The sequence below is a fragment of the Castanea sativa genome, chromosome 5 (assembly GCF_040712315.1).
Source record: "Castanea sativa cultivar Marrone di Chiusa Pesio chromosome 5, ASM4071231v1".
Lineage (NCBI taxonomy): Eukaryota > Viridiplantae > Streptophyta > Magnoliopsida > Fagales > Fagaceae > Castanea > Castanea sativa.
The window spans coordinates 52,368,991-52,394,849 of NC_134017.1; the positions used below are offsets into that span (position 1 = coordinate 52,368,991).

Below are 25,859 nucleotides of genomic sequence, written 5' to 3' on the forward strand. Positions count from 1 at the left end.
AGTAGATGAAATAAATAAAATTTTAAAAAGTCAAATAATTATGAAGATAATATTAATAAGAATAATTGGGGTTTATTTGACCATAAACCTAACGTTCTAGTGGCAAGTTACAGAGTCTTTAAGCAAAAATTCGAGCATAAAATATAATGTGTAAACAAGATGGCCAAGAAATATTCTTGTGGTAGTGAATTTTATTCAAAACAAACAACTAGGAAGTTCTTCAATACATAACTCTTTTTTTTATTAACAATATTCAATACGAGAAATGTACAGTTGAGAACAGGGTTACTTTGACATCAAAGACATGTACTATAAGAACAAAGTTGGGTTGTAACTTGTAACCATTTTTTACAAGTAATAATTCAATCAACTCTCAAATCCAAAAATCTATCGCTGCCTCTCAAAACAATTTCACTTTCATAGCAAGGATGCAGCCACAAGTTATAAAGCACCAGAGCCATTGTGCAAGTTAAGCAAATCATACAACTACACCTTCAGAGACATATTTTCAAGAAATATAAGGCAGCATCCACCAAAGATGTCCTATATATAGGTTATCCAACTAAAGGTAAAAGAAATGTCTAAGAAATTAAATCTAGAACTTAAATAGAAAGACCATAACCTTTGCTTCATCCTTGCGGCTTACTGCACTGAGAAAGGTGCTGAGTGACATCACTCCAATCTGTATGTAGAGAATTATTTTTCATATTAAACGGGAACTTACTAACATTTATTGCAGAAATATGACAGTGTTATACCTGGGAGATTTCGATAATCAGGCTCTATTCCATTGCCATTTATGTCCCTGTGATTTGGTGTGACATACTTCCCAACAGTTACAACCACACCAGATCCATCATGAAGTTCAAATACAGATTGAATCAAACCCTGTTCAACATATAGGCCACAGGACTTGGGATCAGAATCACAAAGAAGGAATTTCTATAGCTGTGATGTATAGTGCATAGGAAGAATCATATTTTGACCAATTTAGGACAACCAGATATCTAGTTTTGGAAAGTCAATCAGATATCTAATCTATTGGTAATACAAAAAATTTAAAAACTAAACTCAATATGTTGGGCAAAGAGAGAATGAAACTACCAAAGAGAAATTTTGATTTTTATCCCCAGCCATGATGCTACCGACCAAAATCCAGAACAAAACCTAATATGAATGTTTTAAGTTGAATTTCAGGATTTAGATGAAAAAATAGGTTCTAGGTGGACTCAGGTCTATCACATTACTTGATCATATATAAAGATAATTTAAATCAGCATTTATGAATTAATATCTGAATTCTGAACCTTTCCGAAAGTCCTTTCCCCAACAAGAACAGCTCTACAATTATCATGCAGCGAAGAAGCAACCTGAAAGAGACCACCAATTACAATACTACAAATGTGAAATACCAAAAGCAACTTCAGACAATTTGATGGAGCTGCTCACAATTTCACTTGCACTAGCAGTTTTGTTGTTCACCAAAACCTGCATTAGACGAGTCAAAAACCTTGTAGGAAAGGCCACAACAGTTGATATTACATAATTATAATTCCCAACTTGTTAGTACAAAAGATAAAAAGCATATAAGATTGAATCAAGAACAAACACTCAGTAATGATGAGTCTATTTTTAAAATCATTAGAAAAATATAATAAAAGAGACTGAATCAGGTTGGCATCTGGGGGTACAAATCCACCAAGTTAGAGGAAGATCAAGCTTCAATCTAAAGCTTGTATATAAATTCAAGCTCAGGTCAGTTAACCCCTGAGCACAAAAGGCATAACTATGACAAGGAGCTAGGGCAAATAATATTAACCAATTCTGTTTATGATGAGTTGACTGGATTTACTGAAACTGGCACCCTAACTCATTATCACTCCTTTAAGTTAATATTGAGCTATTCCAATCAATTATGTCTTTTGGTTATCCCTGTTGATCAGTATTAAGTAAAAACAGATTGATTAGAATTCTCAATTTTGATGTAGAAAGCTGAACCATGCTAATCTAATCGAATAAGCAAACAAAGCTCAATCATGTTTACTAACTGACAAGCATTGTTTTATAACAATCCTCGTATTCAGTTCAAAGTTCAAACAGTTCACTACCTAGCTCTACTGTTTGCACCTCAAACAAATCAAAAAGTAACCAATTGCTTGGTAGGGCCAAATAGCGCTCATTTGCATTGCATCCCTATTACACATAAAGCAATATAGCAAGGAAAACCAACAAAAATTATAACAAAACCAACTGGTATTATTGTGGCCATGTTTCCACTTTCCATGTGTCTGTGAATTCAAACTTATGATGCAATTCAGATCTACTTTAGTCACTATGTCTACCACCTCATGTTGTGTGTCAAACATTGTCTTGGTTCTTATTGTAGACAAAATGTTCGAGCCAAAATTAAAATTATTAATGCTACTGCATGATAGACTTAGTTATATTTCAGTCATCATGTACAGTAGCACATTTTTCCAAATGCTCATTTGTCCAGCTCCTTGTTGCACCAGGCATCATGTTAATGCAAAATTGACAATAGTGCTACTGAATGAAAGATTTGGTTTTTTTTTTCCCAGAGTACCATAGATTCGGAGCCATTAACCATTGTGAACGGGACCAAGTCATAAATGAAAACAGATACCGAGCAGTTGGGGTCTGTTTGGATACCACTTATTTGCTAAAAACTGAAAACTTATTGTTAAAAACACTGTAGCAAAATATTTTTAAAAAAGAAAAATACTGTTCACGCATTTTTAGGCTATGGCTGGTCCATGAACAGTGCCATGGGACCAGCCAAACGCAAATGCAAACGCAGAATCATCAACTCGCAAACGCATGCTTGTTCTAAAGATCTCAGATGTAGAAGTACATACAACAACAGGAGCTGTAACCAACGGTGCAGTATCTGCAACAACGGTGTTTTGGTACTGCACATCCCTTCCAACAGTATATATCACCTGTTCATATATCTTGTCAGAAGAAAACACCACATGATATGCTCAGTTTTGTCAACTGAATGCGTGCATTAACTACTTAGTAGACAGATACTGTATTGTACATTCAGAAAAATAAGAGGTAATAGTGATGAGGAAGATGCTGTCAAAGTGATAAAGTCGTGATTAAAAATATACTGCTATCACTTTTGAGAAGGAAAGGTCCAAAATCCAAAGCAAAACAGAAAAGTACTCCTCGTTATTAAAGATCTATCACAATCATGAAGTTTTAATTTCAGTAAGAATCTAAAAGTTTTTTTTTTTTTTGAAGGATACTCAACACAAAACACAAATGAGATAATTATATCGACAACATATGTAAAGGGACCATTGTTAGGATTTTTAGATGTTGGCTAATTCCATGTTCAATTTATTTGTATTATTGGGTTTCCTTTTTTGTAATGTAACATTGGGCAATGAAGGCTGAAGTTGAAGTTGAAGTTCACTGTGCGTCAAAGAACATCTCAATTGTGCAAAGTTGAGTCTTGGTCGTGTGAGATTTGAATTCTTGATTGTGCAAGATTCAAGCAGAATGTCTCCATAGAGTCTTGTGAGACTCTTGTTTAACCAAAAATCTATTGCAGGGATTTGCTTCAAGAGTCAGTTTTGTGACAAACTCTAGCCAAAACCCTATTCCTATATTTTTTTATAAGTAACGTAAGAAATTTTATTAGAAAAAACCAACCAAGTATATTGGAAGTATACTAGAGTGGCACAAATCAAGAGCCCATATTACAATGATCAATAAGATTGGAGAGAGAAAAACAAGTATAAAAAGGCAAAACCACACACCAATCAAGGAGAGTACGGAAAAAGAAAGATTTAATGTCAAGAATAGACCGTTCACAATTCTCAAAGCATCTAGCATTCTGCTCTTGCCATAAGCATCAAAACAAACAATGCGGCACAAACCTTCATAAATCTATATTTCAATGCCTACCAAACTTGGCCTGCCAAGAAGCCAGCAACTCGCTAACTTTATATGGCATAACCCAATGAATACCAAACAAACAAAAAACCTTGGACCACAACTCATAAGCTGTAGGACAATGAAGGAGAAGGTGATCCACCGATTCCCCACATCTTTTACACATAAAGCACCGCTTTATCATTACAATATGCCTCTTCCAAAGATTATCTATAGTTAAGATCTTACTTAAGGCAACAGTCCAAGAAAAGAAAACTACTCTAGGAAGAACCTTCGATTTCCATACCATTTTTCAAGGGAAATCAATGACAGAAGAAGAAGATAATGAGTGATAGAAACCTAAAACCTCAAAACCTCTACTCAATGCTGGCTTCCAACAAAGTCTGTCAACACAACACCCCGCACATTCGTGGAATAAAGCACGTCCCAAAACAAATCGACCGATGCTTCCTCCCAATCCTCCGGAGGATGACAAAACCGAATGTCGCCCATCAAAGAACTGCATGACCTCCGGCACTAAAGACTCCTTATTCCGACTATATAAACCCAACATTAACCCTAATATCCAGAGAAGGAAGACAGCTACCAGAACCTAAAGAAAATTCCATGAACCCATATTGTCGAGTCATGTTTTTACCATTTCCCAAGTTTTTTTTTTGGATCGGACACCCCACAGACAATGATGTACCAAGCATGTCCGACATGGACATGCTAGGCTTTTTGGTGTGCCGGTTCTACTTTGGTACAAGGTGCCAAGAGGAAAAGATTAAGGCCCTAAAATACACATATGGTGAAAATGAGAATGAACGTGGTTGCTATATACCTAGTGGGGCATATTGATCTTCATAAAATAGAATGCATAAGATCTTCATGCAAAAGAAAGAGCAATTTATTTCTGCTAACCTTGCTACTAGGACATTTTAAAATCAAAATTCAAGGATCTTAATCCTTGAGCCCAGCTTAAAAAAATAGAAAACAAAAAAGGCTAAGACACAATACACAGTACCAAAGACAAGACATTTGGAACCAACAACTATTAAGCCAACAAATAATGAGAAAAATGAACCACAATGAGGACATGCATACACACAGATGTTAAAAGCTACAAAGGAATTAATATTTGTGACCTTATCATATGTTATCCGTTCAATGACGAGAAAGTCTTATGTGTTTTAGGTAAATAATAATTTCCAGAGTGTCTGGAGAGCAAAAGCTCTCCCAAAAGTGCCTTTTTTGTATGGAGAGCGGCAATCAGAAAGATCCTTACAACAGATAAAAGCAGTGTAGAGGGTTACAGTGACCATGGGCTGGTGTAGCATGTGCAAGGTGGGTGGCAAATTGGTGGATCATTTATTTGGTGTTTCACTATTTTTGGGTTTATAATAGGTGGTGCTGAGCACAGTGAACAAAATTTTGGGGTGTTGGAAAGGCAGGTTAGATAAACGAGAAGGAATCAAAATTTGGAGGTCATTCCTCTATGTTTGATGTGGAGCATTTGAAGAGAAAGGAATAGGCATACATTTGAGGGAAGAGAGAAAACAGTACAGAGATTGAAGAATCTATTCCTACGGACTCTCCACAAGTGGACCAAGGCCCAAAATCCACTCTCTCCAATGAGTTTCCTTAATTATCTAGACATGTTAGGACTTTTTAAATGAATTGCTTTTCTTTTCTTTTGGGTTTTACTCTATTATACATGTCATAAGCAAATAACATATTAGTTAACTACTTTTAGGAGTCTAGATGATAAAGAAAAAGAAGGAAAACGCAAAAATTATAGAAATTACGGTTTGCAGATGAGAAATTGAAAAAAAAAAAATGCACAATCGCAGTTACAAACAAATAGTAGTTTTCAAATATATTTTGACAAACTGCCATACCGTCTCCCCTTCAGTTAGGAAGAGTTTGGCGATTTCAATTCCAGCCTGAAATAAGCAGAAGAATAGGATCAAACACTATTACAAAAAACCCATCACAGCAATTTACTCTTTTTTTTTTTAATAATTCAATAAATATAGTGGGGGAGGGGGAATTTGAACCTGGACATCTCTGTTGGAAACACTAAGAGATGTCTAAAAGGCTCTTGGCCCCATCACAACAATTTACATGGATTAAAAACATGGCAATGTAAAAGTAAATGATCAATAGGCTCCCTGTCCCTCTTACACATGCAACACCAGTCTATAATAATTAGTTGACACCAGATGTAATCATTAGTAAGGATTTTCCCCAAAGCTGCCATCCAAAGGGAGAGGACCAAAAAAAGCTGACCTTAGTTGGAACTTTAGGTTTCCAAAATCTCCTCCAAGGAAAAGACAAATGGAGTTCTCATGATTTTAAATAAAAAAACATTACTTTGTTGCCCATAAAAAACATAGTTTTTGCATAGCAAGAATACAGAAAGCATACAAGAGAAACACCTAAATGAGACTTCTCTCTGGAATCTCACCCCCCAAATCCAAGTTCTTTCATGCAAATCCTATGTAAACATGTTGGCCACAAGGAAACCACTATTTGTCTCTCTCAGTCCTTAACCTAACTCATTGCATTACCAATAATGAGAGTAGCACAACAAAGTGCTATCATTTTCACAGAGGCCTGGCTACCTCGAATTAGTCACAAAACTAACTTGTGGTTGTTCTCTGTTGTTATGGGAGGTTCAATTTTCTTTTTCGTTGAATCTAAGACTTTCGAATTCTCAGTCGAGGAGGGAGGTACGTTTTTCATGTTACGCATTTTTGAGCGAAGTCAAGATTCTCTCTGATCGGTTTTCATGGGCAGAGAAAGCGCTAAGTGTTTGCTAGCTATTTGTGGAGGATCTAATGTCTAATAAAACTCCTGGTAACTTTGCACGAACCTTTAGGGATGATGAGAAAGTTTTCATTTTGCAATTGGGTTCCAATTCACATGGCAGTTTTTTTAATGATCTCGGAACTTATCCATGGCTGTCGGAAAGGATTTCTCGTGGTGCCAGAAGGGAAATCTGGTAGTGGGTGGCGTGGTTTTGGACTTCATCTAAGGAAAACAATTGCACCTGGGAAACTTGCCACCAAACAGCCTTTTAACTCTGTCCTGAAACCGATAATGGCAAATCCCAAAACTTTTCTACGGGCAGCGGCGGAGGGTGATTGGAGAGGGGGTAGTGGTAGCAGAAAAGGAAAGGAATTAATGCCAGAGTTTCAAATTTCAACCGAATCAAATTTGAGCAATGAAGGCCACGATATGCGCGATTTGAATGCTGGGAAGAAGCAAGCACTGTCTAAGGCTAAATTGTCAATTGATATTACAGAGTGCATCAGTGGTGTAAGTGATTCACTCTTAACATTGGATGTTGGGCTGAGATTAGAACGTGGGCCAGATGGTGAGTGGGAGGTAAAATGGTCCAAAGTCAAGGAAGTGGGCCGCTTAGAAAAACCCAAAGCCAAAAACTTTAAGCCCGAAGATAAAAGCTAATTTAAACCCACAGCTCCCTTCAATGCAAAGCCCAAATTTAATCCCAAGCCCATCACAGTCTGGCGGCCCAAACCAAAGCAACCACCTCAAAATGGCGAGACCCACCCAAGTAACCTGCTTTCTGCTTCGACAAGCTCAGTCCGTGATCCTCGCAGCGACGATGTAGTTTCTAACTCGGAACTACCTCAAGCTGACTCCCAAAGTTTGTTGAGGCTAGCCCTGTTGATGAAAGCCCCCGATGGTACTGATACTGACCTTTTCGGCGCTGATGAGCCCGATAATAAGATTCTCGGCTCCGATGAGTCCGACACAGCGTTTCTCAGCTCTGATGAGCCCGTTGAGTCCGATGAGTCAGCAAACACCTCCGATGGTGAAGAGAAATTGCAGCGAGACATCCGTTTGATACTCCAGGAGAATTCTGGCAATGTTAGCAAGAAGTGGGGGAATTCAGAACAGTGGGTGCTTGAACTTTGAGATGGAAGAAGAGTGGCAGTTCCGATTCAAATTTCGCTGCCTCTAGGTGAAGTCGCAGAGGTTTTGGAAGAGCAAACCCAATTGGCCTTGGTCCCTTTGAAGTGTTCAGACGTTGTGGAGGTGTCATCAGCCCAAGTTGATGAGAATGAAGTACTTGTGGAAGATTGGATCTCAGACACTTGTTCAGAGTCTGCTGAGCTACCTAATGTAGGGGGTTTGTCGCCTCTAAGTGTGTAACCACTGGCCTTTTCTTTAACCTTGGCAATGGAAGGGCAGGAAGTGTTGGGTGTGGAGAATCCAGCGAGGGGAGAAGCTTACTCTGAGTGGTTCCAAAGCAGATTTAAAGGCTTCCTGGGCACATCCCTAAAAGGTTTGGAAAATCAAGCAACCACCTTTTTATTGGCTGTTGAGGCTGAATTACACCGTAGGGCTGCTTTGGAAAAAAAAGCACGTGATTTGAAGAGTTCTGGAGTGAAAGGAATAAGAGAGCTAAAGGGTCTATTCAGCTCAATTAATTATGGTTCTACTTCAACTAGGAGCAGTGGTATTAATAGGAAGCGAGCTCTTTCTGTTCCTAAATGAACCTGAAGATGATTTCCAGGAATGTCAGAGGATTGAATGAGATTAGGAAGAGGCTTCAAATTCGTAATTTGCTGCGTGCATGGAGACCTGAAATTGTCTGCTTGCAGGAGACTAAACTTGAATGGATTACTAGAGGAATTGTCAAAAGTATATGGAGTTGTCCATATGTAGACCGGTTGTACTTGTGTTCAGAAGGTGCTTCTGGAGGTATTGTATTGATGTGGGATCAGAGGGCAGTGGAAAAGGTGGAAGAAGCAGTATGGCGTTTTTCTGTTTCATGTAGATTTAAAAATGTAGGCGATCAATTTGAATGGGCTTTTACAGGTTTATATGGACCAAATTCGAACAAGAGGCGTAGGAAGATGTGGAAGGAACTGACAAAGCTGATTAGTTGGTGGAATGTGCCATGGTGCCTAGGAGGTGACTTTAATATAATCCGCTTCCCATCAGAAAGATTAGGGGCTACAACTTGTACTCGGGCTATGCATGAATTTTCGGATTTTATCTCTTTATATGGGTTGATGGATATACCTATGGAAAGAGGCCTTTATACTTGGTCCAACAATTTCTCTGCCTCTAGAATAGACCGGTTTCTTTTCTCTCCACTATTGGCAGATCACTTCACTCTATTTGCACAGAGAAGGTTGTCTAAGGTACTCTCAGACCACTACCCAATTTTGTTGGAGGGGGGGAGTCATCAGAGAGGTAGAACTCTTTTTCGTTTTGAAAATATGTGGTTGAAGGCGGAGAATTTTGTTGATAAAGTGAAAGCCTGGTGGGCATCCTATATGTTCCAAGGCAACCCTAGTTTTATACTAACTAAGAAGTTGGCAGTTTTGAAGTTGGATCTAAAAAAATGGAACGAAGCGGAGTTTGGCAATGTCACTTTAAAGAAACAACAGTTATGGAACAAATTGAATGACTTGGATGTTAAAGAGGAGACTCAACCTTTAACAGCTAAGGAGAAGTTAGAACAAGCTAATCTCAGTACCGAGATTGAATAGCTTACTCTTTAGAAGAGATTAGTTGGAGGCAGAAGTCTAGGGTGCTACACTTGAGGAAGGGGGACGCAAGTATAAATTTTTTTCATAGAATGACTAATTCTAAGAGAAGAAATAATGGTATTGAAAGCCTTATGGTTGATGGAATCTTGTCTTTTGATCAAGGTATGATTGCTGATTGTATTACTCAATTCTTTATGAATATATACTCGGAGCAGCAAGTTGTTTGACCTTTTCCAGAAGTCTTGGTATTTCCTAGGATATCCGGTGATAATGTTGAATGGCTAGATAAACCCTTTGAGGAGGCAGAAATTTTTGATGTCATACAAAATTTTAATGGTGACAAAGCGCCTGGACCAGATGGGTTTCCAATGGCCTACTTCCAAGCAAGTTGGGGTATTCTTAAAACTGATCTTATGGCTGTTTTTCACCATTTTTTTGCTAAAGGTCAGTTTGAGAAAAGCTTGAATGCAACGTTCATCACTCTCATCCCTAAAAAAAATCCAGCAATTGAAGTCAAGGATTTTCGTCCCATTAGTCTTGTTAGGGGAATTTATAAAATCATTACTAAGGTTTTAGCCACCAGATTTTGCACGGTCGTGGAAGATATAATTTCTTCTTCACAAAATGCTTTTGTGAGGAACAGGCGGATTCTTGACCCTATGCTTATTGCTAATGAATGTCTCGACAGTAGAGTGAAAACGGGTTTGGCAGGGTTACTTTGCAAATTAGATGTTAAGAAGGCTTTTGATCGTGTCAACTGGGGTTTTCTTATGCAATTACTAAAACGAAGTGGGTTCTTTGCTAAATGGAGGCAGTGGATTTTCTTTTGTATATCTACAGTTCGCTTCTCTATTTTGATAAATGGCACTCTTTGTGAGTTTTTTGAGAGCTCCAAGGGGTTCAGACAAGGTGACCCATTGTCCCCTTTGTTGTTTGTCTTGGTGATGGAAGCCCTTGGGAGAATTTTGGATAAGGCTGTCCATGACGGTCACATGTCAGGCTTTGGTGTAGGTCGGTTGGAGGGAAGATCTTTGGAGGTGTCACATCTGCTCTTTGCGGACGACACTTTAAGTTTTTGTGATTTAGATTTGGATTAGGTTTTGTTTCTCCGTATGATTCTCATTTGGTTTTAGGCGATTTTTGGTCTAAAGATAAATTTGGGCAAATCAGAGCTGGTTCCTGTTGGTATGGTGCATAATCTTGACTTATTGTTGAATGTCCTTGGTTGTAAACAAGGTACCCTTCCAATGAAATATTTAGGCCTACCTTTGGGAGCTAAATGCAAGGATAAGACAATTTGGAACCCAATTCTGGAGAAGATAGAACGGAGATTAGCAAGATGGAAACGTTTGTACTTATCCAAGGGAGGTAGAGTCACTTTAATTAAAAGCACTCTATCTAATTTACCCACTTATTTTCTATCTTTATTTCCTATTCCTGCTTCTGTGGCTAACCGAATTGAGAAACTTCAGAGGGATTTCTTATGGGGTGGCATTGGTGATGAACCAAAATTCCATTTGGTTAAATGGGCTACTGTTTGCACTCCCATTGATTCAGGTGGTTTGGGGATAAGAAATGTAAGACTTTTTAATGAAGCTCTGCTTGGAAAGTGGCTATGGAGATTTGGGATGGAGAGGGCTGCCCTTTGGAGGCAAGTGATAACCGTAAAATATGGCTGTGGATGGGGTAGTTGATGTACTAGGCCTACTAATGGTTCGTATGGTGTTGGCTTGTGGAAAAATATTAGTCGGGGATGGCCTTCTTTCTCTCGCCACATTCTATATGATATTGGGGATGGGTCTAGGGTGAAATTTTGGCAATACCATTGGTGTGGTGAAACATCTCTTGCAGTCAGCTATCCTGAATTGTTTAAATTTTGCCGAGATCAAGAGGTTAGTGTAGCTGAGGTTATGAAGTTTGATAACGGAATCCTGTTTGGGATGTAAGTTTCTTTAGGGGTGTGCATGCTCGGGAACTAGAGGCACTGGCTGGTTTCATGGATACCATATATGGTGCGTTGGTGAGAGGGCTTGGTGAGGATAAGATGTGCTGGAAATCTGATAGAAAGAAGGGTTTCACGGTTAGGAATTATTACAATCTCTTAGTGGGCCCTAATGACTATTGTTTTCCTTGGAAAAGCATTTGGAAGCAGAAGATTCCTTCTCGAGTAGTTTTCTTTGTTTGGACTGCTGCTTGAGGGAAATGCTTAACGATTGACAATTTATGAAGAAGGAAGGTTTGGGTATTGGACTGGTGCTATATGTGCAAGTGTAATGGTGAATCGGTTGATCATCTTTTTCTTCATTGTCCGGTTACAATGGATATGTGGGCTATGGTGTTCGGGTTGTTTGGAGTGAGCTGGGTTATGCCGCCATCTGTAGCGGAGCTTCTAGCATGTTGGCAAATAAGTTTTGGACGCCATCGAAATGGGTATATATGGCTTATGGTTCCCCATTGCTTATTATGGTGCCTTTGGAGGGAGACAAATAGTCGGTGCTTTGAAAATAAGGAGAGATCCATATCAGACTTGAAACTATTTTTCTTTAGAACTTTAATGGATTGGTTGGCTGCCTTGCAAAACCAATCCTTTTCATCCTTTCTTGATTTCTTAGATTCTTGTAATTTTTGTTCTTAATTGTTTGACCCCTTGTACACTCCCTGTGTGCTAGGGTGTTTCACCTTTTTTAAGATCAATAAACTTTTACTTATCAAAAAAAATAAATAAATAATGAGAGTAGCCAAGTTTCTCAAGAAATTCTCCACTTTGAATTTTAAGTTCCTCTAGCCTCTAGGAATGGGTTCGTTATGAACAACAAGTGATGTTAATGAGAGAAATTGATGCAGGAGCATAACCAGAAACTATCTCAATATTTTATTTTGGATTTTTATTGGATAATTTTAGGTTTTAATGTTTTTTATTTATTTCGTTTGAGTTATGATAGGGATGGAATTTCAAATCCTTAGATAAGGATTAGTTTAGTATTTGGATTAGTATTTGAGTTGAATTAGGATTTGTTTTAGGATGTTTATCTTTATCTCTTGAGATTCCTAGAAGCTCTATATAAAGCTCCATATGATTTATTTTGTAATCAAACCATTAGACATTTATTAATATTATTCAATGTTTATTCATAAAAAGTTTGCATTGCATTTGGTGGTGAATCCAAACAACCTTAGGTGGTGAAGCCTAAGGTTTACCATGGGATTAATGTAGGTGGGAAGCCTAGGTTGTCCTACGTCAACTTTGGTATCAAAACTAAATCTGATCTTTCAAGCTTTCCACAACTCAAACCAAATTTGTTGAACATCTCACCAATGTTAACCTAACCAAATTCAAACATCAGAGAACAAACCAACCAGCTATGACAGATCTTGAACAGCCAGAGCCAGAACCAATCTATACTATATACCCACTTTACCCACATGAATTTTTCATCCCAAAATAATTTTCCCAGCAGCCAATAGAGAAGCCTGCTACTCCTTCCAAACCTGTGACTCCAATCTATGCCCAACTCTAGATTGCAAGATCCACCTCCAAAAAAAAAGTCCAAAAAAACCTTTATTATATTTCTTAAGTCTTGAGCTATGGCAGTGAAGTATTGACGGATGGATGAGGTGTTTTCTTGTTGTATATTGTCTTTGTGATGCTAAAAATTTCCATTAGAGGTTTGAGGTTGATACTTCTCTTGATAGGATTGGGGAACATATTTCTCTCTTAAGTATTTTTTTCATTTCATTCCAATCAGTTATGGCAGGCTTGCTCCTTCCTTTGCAATGATTCTCAATACTACGCCAAAAGTCTCTAGCTCTACTTATCAATTTCATCCTAGCAAACCTAACCTTATTAGCATCTGTCAAACATATTTGATCAAAAAAATGATCCATCTCATCTAGCCAATTGATGAGGGTCCAAGCATCTAGACGTCCATCAAATATTGGTGTTTCTAAGACTACCATGATTCACTGGAATGGATTCTCAACAATTTGAAACGAACAATTGCTTGCTAACCTATGCTTTGGATGGTGCTCTGTATTGATTATTATATGGGGCATGATTCACACGGCTGGAGCAATAAGTCTTTGACCTGGGCTATTACTAGGTTTGATGAGCATGGGCTGGTGCTGCTGAAAATTCAAGAATACTTGATGGGCTGATCAGGCTGCGCTAAATGCTTAAATACCCAAAATGAGAGTGGCCCACATAGATGTAGGATTGATGGGTTGGTAAGTGAACTCATGTTTCAGCTAGAACTTTTTCTGGTCTGATGGTGTGGGTTTCAGGTTTCCTGGATCTGGTTTGTACTATTGGATTGAAAATGAATTTGGGATGTAGGAGTTGCTGGATGTTTGGTTTTAGAAGTAGTGGTTGAAAGAACGACAGATTTCTTGTGGTTGCTGAAAATTGATAGATCGATTTTAGCTCTAATACCAAAGTTGATGCAAGACAACCTAGGCTTCCCACTTAGATTAATCCCACGGTAAACTGATATTAATAAACTTTTTTTTAAAATTTTATTTTTTATTTTTTGTGGTGGTGGATCTTGCAATCTAGAGTCGGGCATGGATTGGAGTCACAAGTTTGGAAGGAGTAGCAGGCTTCTCTGCTAGTATATAGTACGAACAGGTTTTGGTTCAGGTTTGTTCAAGATCTCGTGGGGTAAGAACCTGAATAATGTCATAGCTGGTTGGTTTGTTCTCTGATAGTGGAATTGGGTTGGGTTAACATTAGTGAGATGTATGTCAGATTTGGTTTGAGTTGTTCAAACCTTGAAAGATCAGATTTAGCTCTAATACCAAGTTGATGCAGGACAACCTTGGCTTCCCACCTACATTAATCCCACGGTAAACCTTAGGCTTCACCACCTAAGGGTGTTTGGATTCACCACCAAACGCAATGCAAATTTTACATGAATAATCATTGAATAATATTAATAAACGTCTAATAATCTAATTACAAAATAAATCATCTAGCTCTTTATATAGAGCTTCCAAGAATCTCAAAAGATAAAGATAAATATCTTAAAACAAATCCTAATCAAACTCAAATACTAATCCAAACAAATACCAAACTAGTCCTTATCTAAGGATATGAAATTCTATCCCCATCATAACTCAAACTAAATAAATAAAAACATTAAAATCTAAAATTATTTAATGAAAATCCAAAATAAAATATTGAGATGATTTCTAGTTACGCTCCTGCATCAGAAATTTTTCTAAATGCCTTTGAAAAGTTATTTTGAAGGCACCAAAGGAATAGAAAAGGCCTGGTATCCTAGTAACACGATAACAAATAAAAGTTAGCATTTAGAAAATCCAACAATTGATGGAGGGACTAAAACATCAAAACTACATATTGACATAAAATAAACATAAGATCAATTTTGCAAACAAACCTGTACTAATCCGCCAAGGTTATCTCTAAGATCTAAAATGAAAGATGAGGCTCCCATATCCTGAAGTCGTTTCATTGCTGCAACAATCATTATTATGTTTTAGTTAAAATCATAAGACTAACTTAAACTATATAATTCAAGTATAACATAAATGAAAGCCCTATTGGGACTGTAATTAGTGCCAAAAGTTTCACATGAGAATAAGGATCCAAGCTAGCCAAATAGGCACATGATATCAGCTTCCAACTATCTAAAACCAGAAAGGACCTAATGGTATACTATGAATTCATTTATTCCGAGGGAAAAATGCAAATCAGATCTATTCATTCCTTGCCTCCTATCTTGAGTTCTTGTATGCAAACAGCGGAATGAGATTAAAGGACCAATGCTAATTCCTCAGAAGCTTCCTCTTGTTGAGGCTTGTATTGCACAGGGAAACGCGTTCCCATGCAGAGGTTAGAAGGTTTATGCAGAGTAAAATTATGCAACATATTACATATTTCTGAAATGATATAGTGTAATAATATGACACCTACCAATCACCAAGTCTTTTCTAGCCAATGCATTGAACTCTTTTAGGCGCATGTACCCAACAGAAGCAGAGCCATTGTCAATTTGTTCCAAACGATAAACGACAGGGGTTCGAGCAACAAGTTGTCTCTGCACTTCGATAGATTGAATAGGCCCACAGTTACCATGCTTGACCTAACATTAACAATTTGAACAATCATTATGAGGACAGCACAACTAAAAAAATTAACATAGCACTACACCATACGAGACTAAATTAGTATCACAACCTTAACAGTGACAAATGTTTCATTAGGGCCTTGTAACAAAGATGATACGTCAAAGGCTGATTTCCCTCTCACATCTACTCCATTGACAGCTAACACTTCATCCCCCTAATAAAGTAGAAGGAAGGAAGCAAATAAGTGTAAGGAAACCTATTAAACAGACTTGTTCGACCAAAATCAGCCCTAATTAAATAAAAGAAAAGGAAATTCCAGAAACAAAATAAAACCAAGGAACAATGTGCATGTGTGTTTACACACATAATAGTTCATATAAAGATTAGAACCTTTGGCTGAAAAGGGTTGAATTGGCTAAACAAATCCTTTTCCAGCATTCATCCCTATCAAAGGCCATATTTTGTTTCTATTTACACAGGAAAATAAGAAGTTGCTTCTATTTAAACAACCAAAAATAACTTTGGGCCTCTTACATCTTGAAATGCTAATGGCAATAATACAGTGATGGGATTGTGTAGTAGAAGTTGACACTAGCGAAATAAATAATTGCGTTTTAAATGAAGAAAAAAAAATAGCATCAGAGTCCCTAGTTAGACACATGCATGCCTTGACCACTAGCTAGCATCATCCCTTCCAATTGCCTCTAGGTTGGAAAGAGCATTAGTGGACTTCTTACTAAAAGGTCAACTAGCACCTCTTGGTATTTCCAATAGAGACATCTAGGGTTTGAATCCCCCTCCCTCCCTTAGAATGTATCAAAAAAAGATACAACCCTAATATTCAAATTTGTTCTACATCATAAACAGATCAAGCTGAAGCTTAAGAGCGTTAGTGGACTTCTTACTAAAAGGTCAACTAGCACCTCTTGGTATTTCCAATAGAGACATCTAGAGTTTGAATCCCCCTCCCTCACTTAGAATGTATCAAAAAAAGATACAACCCTAATATTCAAATTTGTTCTACATCATAAACAGATCAAGCTGAAGCTTAAAATGAATCGTACGCAACAAATACATTTTGAAAAAACAAAAACCTTAGTTTCAAAACCAAAGAGCACAGAAACTTGGCAAGTAATTAGAGAAACAGGTAGAGAAAACACAGCAGTTCGTAACTTTAAGAATTACCCAACCCAGCATAACTCAACTCAAACCATATCAAGCATTGTCACACAAAGAAAGAGTATAGTAACACATCAACTCCGGGAATCAGCAGTGGATTCAAGATTTGAAATATGATAAAAGGCACAAACGAAAACTAATATTAGTATATTGCATCTGTAATTTTGGCCTTGTAGCTACCTGTCTAACACCAGCAGAATGTGCAGGACCATCCAACAAGAGACCTAGTACCTTCAGTTTTACACCTCCATTATCTTCTGGAACTTCCCTAAGGTTCAGTCCAATACCACTCATGTCATACCTTGCCATCTTGGAGAACTTTCAACAACGACAAAAGCAGCATATGCCATGGAACAAGAAAACTGAAAAATTTGTAAGTAAAGACCATTATGTAGAAATAATGGATTTTTTTCATAAGTAATTAGAAGTTTTATTGAATTGAAGAGAACCTCAGGAACCCAGGCTCTATGAGCAAGTGTCATAAAGGAAAATATAACAGTTAGGTACTTCTCTCAAATTCACTTAATGTTTATGCAAACAGGCCGATTTCAATATGGAAGAACTCTCTGTAAGAAGATCCATTAGAGCAGGGGTGGAGCCATGTATGGACTAAGTAGGGCCAGCTGTTTTTAAAAAAATCAGAATACAGCATATATATTTACAACTTTTTACTAGCTAGCCAAGTGGTCTTTAAAACAATTGTTCAAATGGATCCCTAATATGAAGAAAAGAGTTTTTTTTTTTTAAAACAAATCATCCCTTTAAAAATAAAATAAAAAAGTACTGCTAGATTCATGTCTCTCCTCTTTAGCTTTTCTCTCTTGTTTGGTGAATTCTGGCTGTTGAGTTCAGTACTGAGTTTTTAATAAAAGCAATTTTCTCATGTGCCTTTTAGCCCTGAATCATCCATGGCTTTGAGGACTTGATTGGGTTCAAAGGAATTTGCTTTTATTTGTTTATGAGTTATGAATAATAAGTTTAATTTGTGGACATGGAATTGTAGAAAACACTTTTATCTGGGAGTAAGATTTTTTTTGTTTTTGTTGTTATTGTTTATATTTTCCAAATGTTTGTCAATGCTTCATTCAAATTCAATTTGTTATACGAAAAAAAAAAGGATAAACACATAGATTTAAAGTTAAAAATGATAGTACCAGAAAGAATTAGAGAGATTCTAAAAAAATTACAACAAAATAAGTGATTTTTTTTGTGCATATATAGCAAACTAGTCCTCTTATAATTTTTTTTTTTATAAGTAGTTCTCTTATAATTATATTTTGCAAATATATGCTTACAAAATAAGTTAGGACTTATTTTTTTTTGATAAGTAACGACAAAATTTTATTAAAAAATGAAGAAATAGCCAACCCGAGTACATTGGGAATGTACTATGGGGGCATAAGTCAAAAACCAAGATTACAACGATCAAGTAAAACAGGAATGGAAAGTTAGGACTTATTCTAATATTAGCATGTGTAAATGTGTGCATGTATGAGTTTTGACTAGTGTATCAATATCATAATTCTCTAAACAAAAATTATTGACTCCGCCCCTGCTTTAGACATAAAAAATGGTTACAAAAACTCTATGAATCATGCACACGAACACTACACATTACACAAACACGACCATACCACAATTAATTCACTAATTAATATATATATATATATAGCAAACTAATGTAATTTTATTTTGTAAATATATGCTTGCAAATATTATTGTGTGTAAATGTGTGTATGTATGAGTTTTGACCAGTGTATCAATATCATAATTCACCAAACAAAAATTAACTGGCTCCGCCCCTGCTTTGGACATAGAAAAAGGTTATGAAAACTCTACGAATCATGCACGCGAACACTACACGAACACAATGATACCACAAATAATTCATTAATTAACATTTTTAGCCATTTCAAAATTAAATTAAAGGTTCGTAGAATGAGTTAGAATTACCTCTTCTGGTTCAAGAAAACGCGTATACGGATCGCCCAAGCTTGCCAACATTCTTCTGATAATAGCATGAGCCTTTGCTCTCGTCGGAATTGAAGTGTTCAGAATATCTTCCTTCTTTTCCTGAATGAGTGAATTTCAAAGCCATCGATATGTGTTAATTCAAATACAGAAGAAAGACCGTGCAGACTGTGTAAATTTGTTACCTGCCATGTTTGGGGAGACCAGCGATGGCGACCGGTGTCGAGAAAACTGTCATTGACGATTTCCCAAGCTTCTTCAACAATTCCGGCATTGGTCACCAGTTCTGGACCAGACTCGGCCTTCAATACTTGCTCGTCTTCGCGGCAGTACTCGGAAGAAGAAGGAGGTGATGGTGGTGGTGATTGGATGGTGGGAGATTCCAGTGCAAGAGAGCATGGCGGAGAGAAGACGAGTCCGAAGGAGAGAGCGCCGGAGAGAGCTGTGATTATGGTTTTCTTGGTCCAACTGATTGAGTTGTTGTGGATGGTGGTGGTGAAACTGGAGAGGATTGGTGATAGAGGCTTTGGAGTTTCGGATTGGGATTGGGATGGTGATGGTGGAAGTGTGGGTAAGGAGTTTGAGAGAGCTAGAACGCTCATCTTTTGCTTGAGGAGAGTGAAGTGTGAGGGTGAGTGAGAAATCGGATTTTTTTAATATTCTTTGAGATGAATGGAAATCCAATCACCATGTCCTTTTCTTTCATCTTCTTCTTCTTTTCTTTTTTTTTTTTTTTCTATTTGTTAGGAGATTTGGGAGATTAGAGCAACTATAAGCCATTTATAGTCTTCTAAAATAGTAAAAAAAAAAAAAAAAATTACAAATTTTACACATTTTAAACAAAAAAAATACCTACATCAATAGATGTAAAAATTTGTAAATATTTTCATGAGCTATAGTAACCGTGTGTATATTTACACAATTACTATAGTTCACCTATCTATTAATTTATTATTTGTTTCACTCTCCTCACCTCACTCTCTCCTTTTCAGCTTCTACTCTCACCTCTCTCTCCGATCCCTCAGTCCAACCTCCTCCAATCCTTGAGAGCGAAGCCTTCCTTAGGCTCCATCTCCATCGGAGGGGCGAAAATCGAACTGTCTGATCTAGGAAAACCTCCATTGAAGTCCTCACCGATTGCTTCATTGGCGTAGATCTTTGAGACTGGCTGCAACGCGAACGTGTCATCTCTAGCGGAGAAAGAGGTGTCATTGTTGTTGTGGAAGATAGGTGGATCAGTGGCTGAGTCCTTGAGTGGGTCAGCGTTGGCGAAATGAGTTGCGACGATCACCTCATCTCATTTCTCCTGATTGTTGATCTATTCTCTTGATCGCCAATCAACTCATCTCATTTCTCTTGATCACCGATTGTGGGTGTGGGTCTGTGGGTTGCTCAGTGGGTGTGGGTCGGTGGGTTGCCAATCTGTTCTTTGGGTTTTTTTATGGTTTTCTGGTTTTTTACTGGTTTTTTTTTTTTTTGGATGTTAGTGTCGATCTTGTTGCTCAATGGGAGGCCAAAGGCTGGATTGATGATGGTGGTTGCTTGATGATGATGGCTGTGGGGGTTGTGTTAAGAGATGACAGTATTAAAAGAAATGATTGTTTTATTAAATAAATGTATAAAATATATAAATTGATATAGGAGTTTTGTAAAAGTGAGTGTGTAAAATAGAAAAAGTAGGTTTTTTCTTCCAAAATATATGGAAATTTTACACTAACTGATGCGGTTGCTATTAAGGCCCGTTTGGTAACTGTGTGTAAACAATGAAAATGGTTGTTTAAACACCACAATATGTATTTTCACACATATTTTCACAAAACTTAAAGAACATTACTATAAATTTCTTACCAAACTGGCTCTAAGGAGCGATTTTAAAAATCAACATTTTGTTTTGCAATTACAACTTTTTATAACTTTTTAAATGAGAAGTGTTATATTCATAATATTTTCACAACAAATCATAGATAGTTAGTCGTTATTGGTTCAAATTTGAACTACCATTGAGATTAATTTTTTACTCTAATAATAACAACCAGTAACAACTTGCCACTTAGGATTTATGGTGAAAATGCTGTGGACATAGCATTTTTCTAAACGCTCATTTTAAACTCCAGACACAGTTTTCTAATAGCTTATTTAAAGGCACCTAATCCCATAGTCAGGGGTGTCCACGAGTTGGGCCGGGTTAGGTCTGTGCCCAACCCGGGCTTAACCTAACCTTCTCAGGTGGGGAAAATTTCGACCCGCAACCAACCCGTGGGAACTTTCAGATCAATCGGGTTAGGTCGTATCGAGTTTCGGGTTGAAATCGGTCGGTTTCGGGTTTTGTGATTTCACCGGATTTTGGCCGAAATCTTGTCGAATCTCATCAGATCTGGCTGGATCTAACAAGATTTGGCCGATATTCCTTCGTATCTATGGAAATCTGGCCGAGATTTGGCTGAGTTAGAGTCGAGCTTACCGGAGTTTGAGTAGATATGGGCTAGATTCGCCGGATTTAGGCATATTTGAGTGAGCATTTGAGTAAAGGAAAGCCAAACGTGGGCGGATCGAAGCGGAGAAGCCCAAACGTCGCTGGATTTCAGCTTCTTTTTGAGGTTTTGTCGGGCGGGTTGGGTTTTTGAGGACGAAACCCGCCACTTGACTTGCCAGGGTCGGGTTCTAAAGACTGGGACCCATCACTAACTCGTTGGAGGTGTCGGTCCGACTGTGACGGGTCGGTTTTGGTCAGGCTGATCGGGTCCGGCGGGCCTTTAGGTACTCTGGACAGCCCTACCCATAGTTGGAAAAGTAAGATTTGAATCATGAATGTCTTTGTTGGAAACTTGAGAATGCGTCAATTTTTGAGTCATGGCAATGATAGTTAGGACAAATGTTTGCTTCAAATATGTTTGGAACCATATAGCAATTGAAGAATTTATTCATGTGTAGTCTTAGACTTTTATTAGTTACCTTATTTTTTTAATGAGTCATATAATTTGTTTAAATAATACATATGGATAGTCATATAAATTATCATGTGATGGGTTGGAAAAGATAGCTATTACTCTAGACTAGTTTGGAGCCAGATTTTGTTCATGATAATTAGATAATTAGGGGTACGGGATTTGAATTTGGATGTCTCTATTGGAAACATCATGAGATGTCAACCAATTAAACTACAAAATTCTTAACAATGACCATGTAATTTTCTAATATATCATCCATCAAATTTTTATATATTTTTTTACATTAATATACCTCAATAGTTCGGTCAATAATTTAAAGTTAAACCTACACTTTGTTCATTTGAAATACCAAGAAGTGTTAGTTCAATTAAAAAACTAGACAATCTCATCATTGGTCATGAGAAACAAAATTTCTCACCCGTATATATTTTGTAATTACCAAATTATTAGAAAATATGTTATGCATAATGATTGCATGATAGAATTTAATATAATATTTCAAAAAATTTATAATATTTTAAAATATATAATAGAATTATGCGGAAAAAAAATCTCTTAAGTATCCTAATCTACCATAATTATACCTTCATTAACAATTTGATACCCTCTAAGAGATAAAATTTTCCCCTAAATAGATTTGGAAGAATTTTATTTAATCTATTAAATGGCCATTTATAAAATCACCTTTGTGTTATTTAAACAAGTCACATAGATCATTTGATTAAGTAATATGACTAAAAGTACATGTGAATGATTTTATTAATTGCTTATGATGAGTTAGAAAAAGCCTACCTCAAAATCCTTTTGTAATTATTTAAAAATATTTCATTTTCAACCCGGATATACTCAATTGTAAAAATGGCTATTTTATGTCTTTAAAATTTCATTATTAACTTCTTCTTTTTTTTGCCTTTTAAGAAACACAAATTCCTTGAATAACCTATCACTAAAATCTTATTTGAATTAAAAACAAATAAATAATAAAAACTAACTATCTAACTAACACTAAGGTCCACATTTAGGGTTCTAAAAAAGCTGAGTTGAGTATTAAAAGTTCATACTTGTTTATTTATTTATTTTTTGAACAAGAGCCGAACTTAAACTCATCACCAAATAAGATTTTATCTTCAAGCGTAACTTATTTTCTTTTAAATCAAGCTCAAGCTTGCTCATGAGTTACTTGATTAACTTATTTTTTTCTTATATTGTGGAACTTTGACTAAAATACTTTACGTCTTTACCTCTTTCACAATTCTATGAATTTTTACTACAAACAAACTATTTGTGTCATCAATAAGTTACAAATAATAATTTAACATCATATAAACCTATTCACAAATTTATACAATTTAATTTCAAATCTATATAAATATATTTTTTAGGCAAGTATACTATATACATATAAAAATATAATATTATATACAGTTAAATTGATCCTTTATGCTCACAAATACATTATTATTCTTGAGTTTGGCTTGTTTAATAATCGAATATGAACTTAAAACTTAAACTTTACTTGTTTTCTAGACAAATGAATATAAACAAGTTTTTTCTCTAGTTGAGCTCAAATTGTTCATAAACAATTTAGTTTATTTACAGTCATATCCATTTTGCATATCCAATAGCCATGTAACTCAATGACATAGTCTAGAATTTCTAACAAAGAGGTCCACAATTCAAATCCCCTTCTACGTCTAAAATTGTATCCAAAGAATCCAAGATCATGTAAGATCAACATGAAATTTAAAAGCAAACTACTTTATTTTTTTTTTTTTAAAGAGCCAAAGTTAAGGTTTTTACCAACGTAATAGAAAAGAATCATTTTTATTGATTAAACAAATACTGATCTTGCAATAAGTCAATAACAGGCATGCTTGAATATGATTCGTTAAAAAATATATATATATATATTTTTGACAAAGATTCGTTAAAATATTTATTAAAATATAAAGGTGCTAATGGTGGTCAAGGATAAGGTACTAGTTCCATTTATTCAGGAAAAAAAAAAGGTACTAATTCCTTTTTTTTTAAAAAAAAAAATTTCTTTTTGTCTCCCTTGATGAATAAAAAGTTAGAAAGGACAATTAGAGTAGCTTTATAATCGAGCATTATCATAGTAGCATCTTACTCGTTGGATTCAAACTTGCAAGCAGGTAAATTGGTGAGTCATATCTATTATCTTGGCTTCACAAGGGCATTAGTGGGCATTGAATCCACTAAGATTAGGGTACTAATGGTAATGAACTTTTATTTTGTTTATTTATTTATTTATTTTTTATATAGAATTAGTGGTTATGACTTTAAGGAAGCTTTAAGCCATTAATTGGGGGGGGGGGGGAATTAAGAGAGAGAAATAATACTATTGAGATAATGATGAATTAGTTTTTTTTAATCGATATGTCTCATTTTGATTGGGCCAATTATACCATATATTTAGGGATTGCATACACATTACAAGGGATACTCTCCTCAAGGTAATTAATTTGATTCAATTTTTGTTTATCCATAGTTTGTTTGGGGTATAATTTTACAATTATTTTTTGGGTGAGACTCTTTTACTTATAAGTTGGTCATAGAAATTGTGTTTGTGCCAAATGATTATCATCTATTTATGAGAGGTTGTTACATTTTCATCATAAATAATTACAATAGTTTATTTAAAATTAAACGGCACTAACAAAAGATCAAATGACTCATTATATTAATTATTAGGAAAGTTTACTAGAAACATAAATAAAACCTCTATTACTTAAATGTTTAAAAATTCATTAGACATAAAGGTTCATGTCTCTTCTCTCCCGTTTCTTAAAAAAAAAAAAAATCTCTCTCCCAATCGTAATAACTATTGAACTTATTACAAAAAAAAGAGATTTTAAAAATTTCAAAATAGTGACTCCTTATTAGAGCATCCACATCTCTTCAGCTAAAATTTTGTAAAATGAAAAAAAGTACAACTTTTACATATTTTTTGTAAAAAATCACCCACATCAGTGGGTGTATAAAAGTGCAAAAACGTGGAAACCCTTAAACGAGCTACAGTACCGTGTAAATATACACGAGTACTGTAGCTTGTGTATAGATTATTTTAATATTTTCGTTCGCTCCATTTTTCCTCTCTCTCTGCTCCGTTCTCAACGACCTCAACAAACTCAATATCAACACAGAGAAATTAACACAGAACAGCTCCTCAGTAACAAACTCAGACATACATTTGCTCCCAAAAAAAAAAAACACACAGATACACAAACTTTGGTCGGCGGAGCTGCGGATCGGAGCTGGGATCGGTGGTGCGTGAATCGGAGATCACGGCTGGGCTAGGCGTGGATCGGAGATCGCGCTGGGCTCGGCGTGGATCGGAGATCGCCGCTGGGCTCGGCGGTGCGAGGATCGGAGATCGCGCTGGGCTCGACGTGGATCGGAGATCGCCGCTGGGCTCGGCGTGGATCGGAGATCGCGCTGGGCTCGGCGGTGCGAGGATCGGAGATCGCGCTGGGCTCGGCGTGGATCGGAGATCGCCGCTGGGCTCGGCGTGGATCGGAGATCGCGCTGGGCTCGGCGGTGCGAGGATCGGAGATCGCGCTGGGCTCGGCGTGGATCGGAGATCGCGCTGGGCTCGGCGGTGCGAGGATCGGAGATCGGAGTTGGAAGATGGGTAGAGAGAGAGAGAGAAAGAGAAATGAAGAGAAGGAGAGAGAGAGAGACATGAATCAGAAATGAAGAGAAGAATCACCAAAAAAAATAAACAGTAGGCGCGCGCGTGTTAGTTGAGAAATATAATTAAAAAAAGTGAGAAAATTATTATTTAATTAATAGAGGTAGTAGGATAGATGAACTGATGTGGGTGATTTGTAAAAATGAATGTGTAAAATTTTAAAAGGAGGTTTTTTGTGTAAAATAGATGAAATTTTTAGCTGATCTGGTGTGGTTGCTCTTACATGTTATCGCAATTTACCTTTTTGTAAAACACTATTTTTTAAATAGTTTAAAATTATATTTTCACCAATTTTTTTTTATTATATATAAATTGTAATTAGTAAAAAAAAAAAAGTAATATTTTTTATTATTATGAAATCATTAATAAACAAAAAGCTTACATACTTAATGGAAAACAGCATAACAGTTTTAAAAACAAAAATCCCCAAATAAAAAATATAATAAAAAAACTGCGCAGAGAGAGAGAGAGAGAGAGAAAAAGCAAGAGAGAGAGAGAGAGTATAATAATTAATATAGAGCGAGC

The 25,859-nt window shown here is 36.4% G+C and overlaps 1 protein-coding gene across 3 annotated transcripts; it reads right to left on the reverse strand.

The window, feature by feature from the left end:
• Positions 1–289: 289 nt before the first annotated feature.
• Positions 290–19,336, reverse strand: LOC142636382 (carboxyl-terminal-processing peptidase 1, chloroplastic). 3 transcript variants are annotated; one of them, XM_075810589.1, is made up of 13 exons: positions 18,860–19,336; positions 18,657–18,776; positions 16,884–17,021; positions 15,634–15,738; positions 15,370–15,538; positions 14,834–14,910; positions 5,805–5,849; positions 2,877–2,960; positions 1,450–1,488; positions 1,308–1,370; positions 759–888; positions 623–682; positions 290–486 (listed from the first exon to the last, which is right to left on the reverse strand). In XM_075810589.1, the coding sequence occupies exons 1-12, from the start codon at positions 19,274–19,276 to the stop codon at positions 630–632; spliced, it is 1,440 nt and encodes a 479-aa protein (XP_075666704.1). In that variant the 5' UTR covers positions 19,277–19,336; the 3' UTR covers positions 290–486; positions 623–629. The 3 variants fall into 3 exon arrangements, with proteins under 3 accessions (XP_075666704.1, XP_075666703.1, XP_075666702.1); XM_075810588.1 differs by having other exon boundaries at positions 290–492; XM_075810587.1 differs by having other exon boundaries at positions 290–682; positions 18,860–19,335.
• Positions 19,337–25,859: the final 6,523 nt, after the last annotated feature.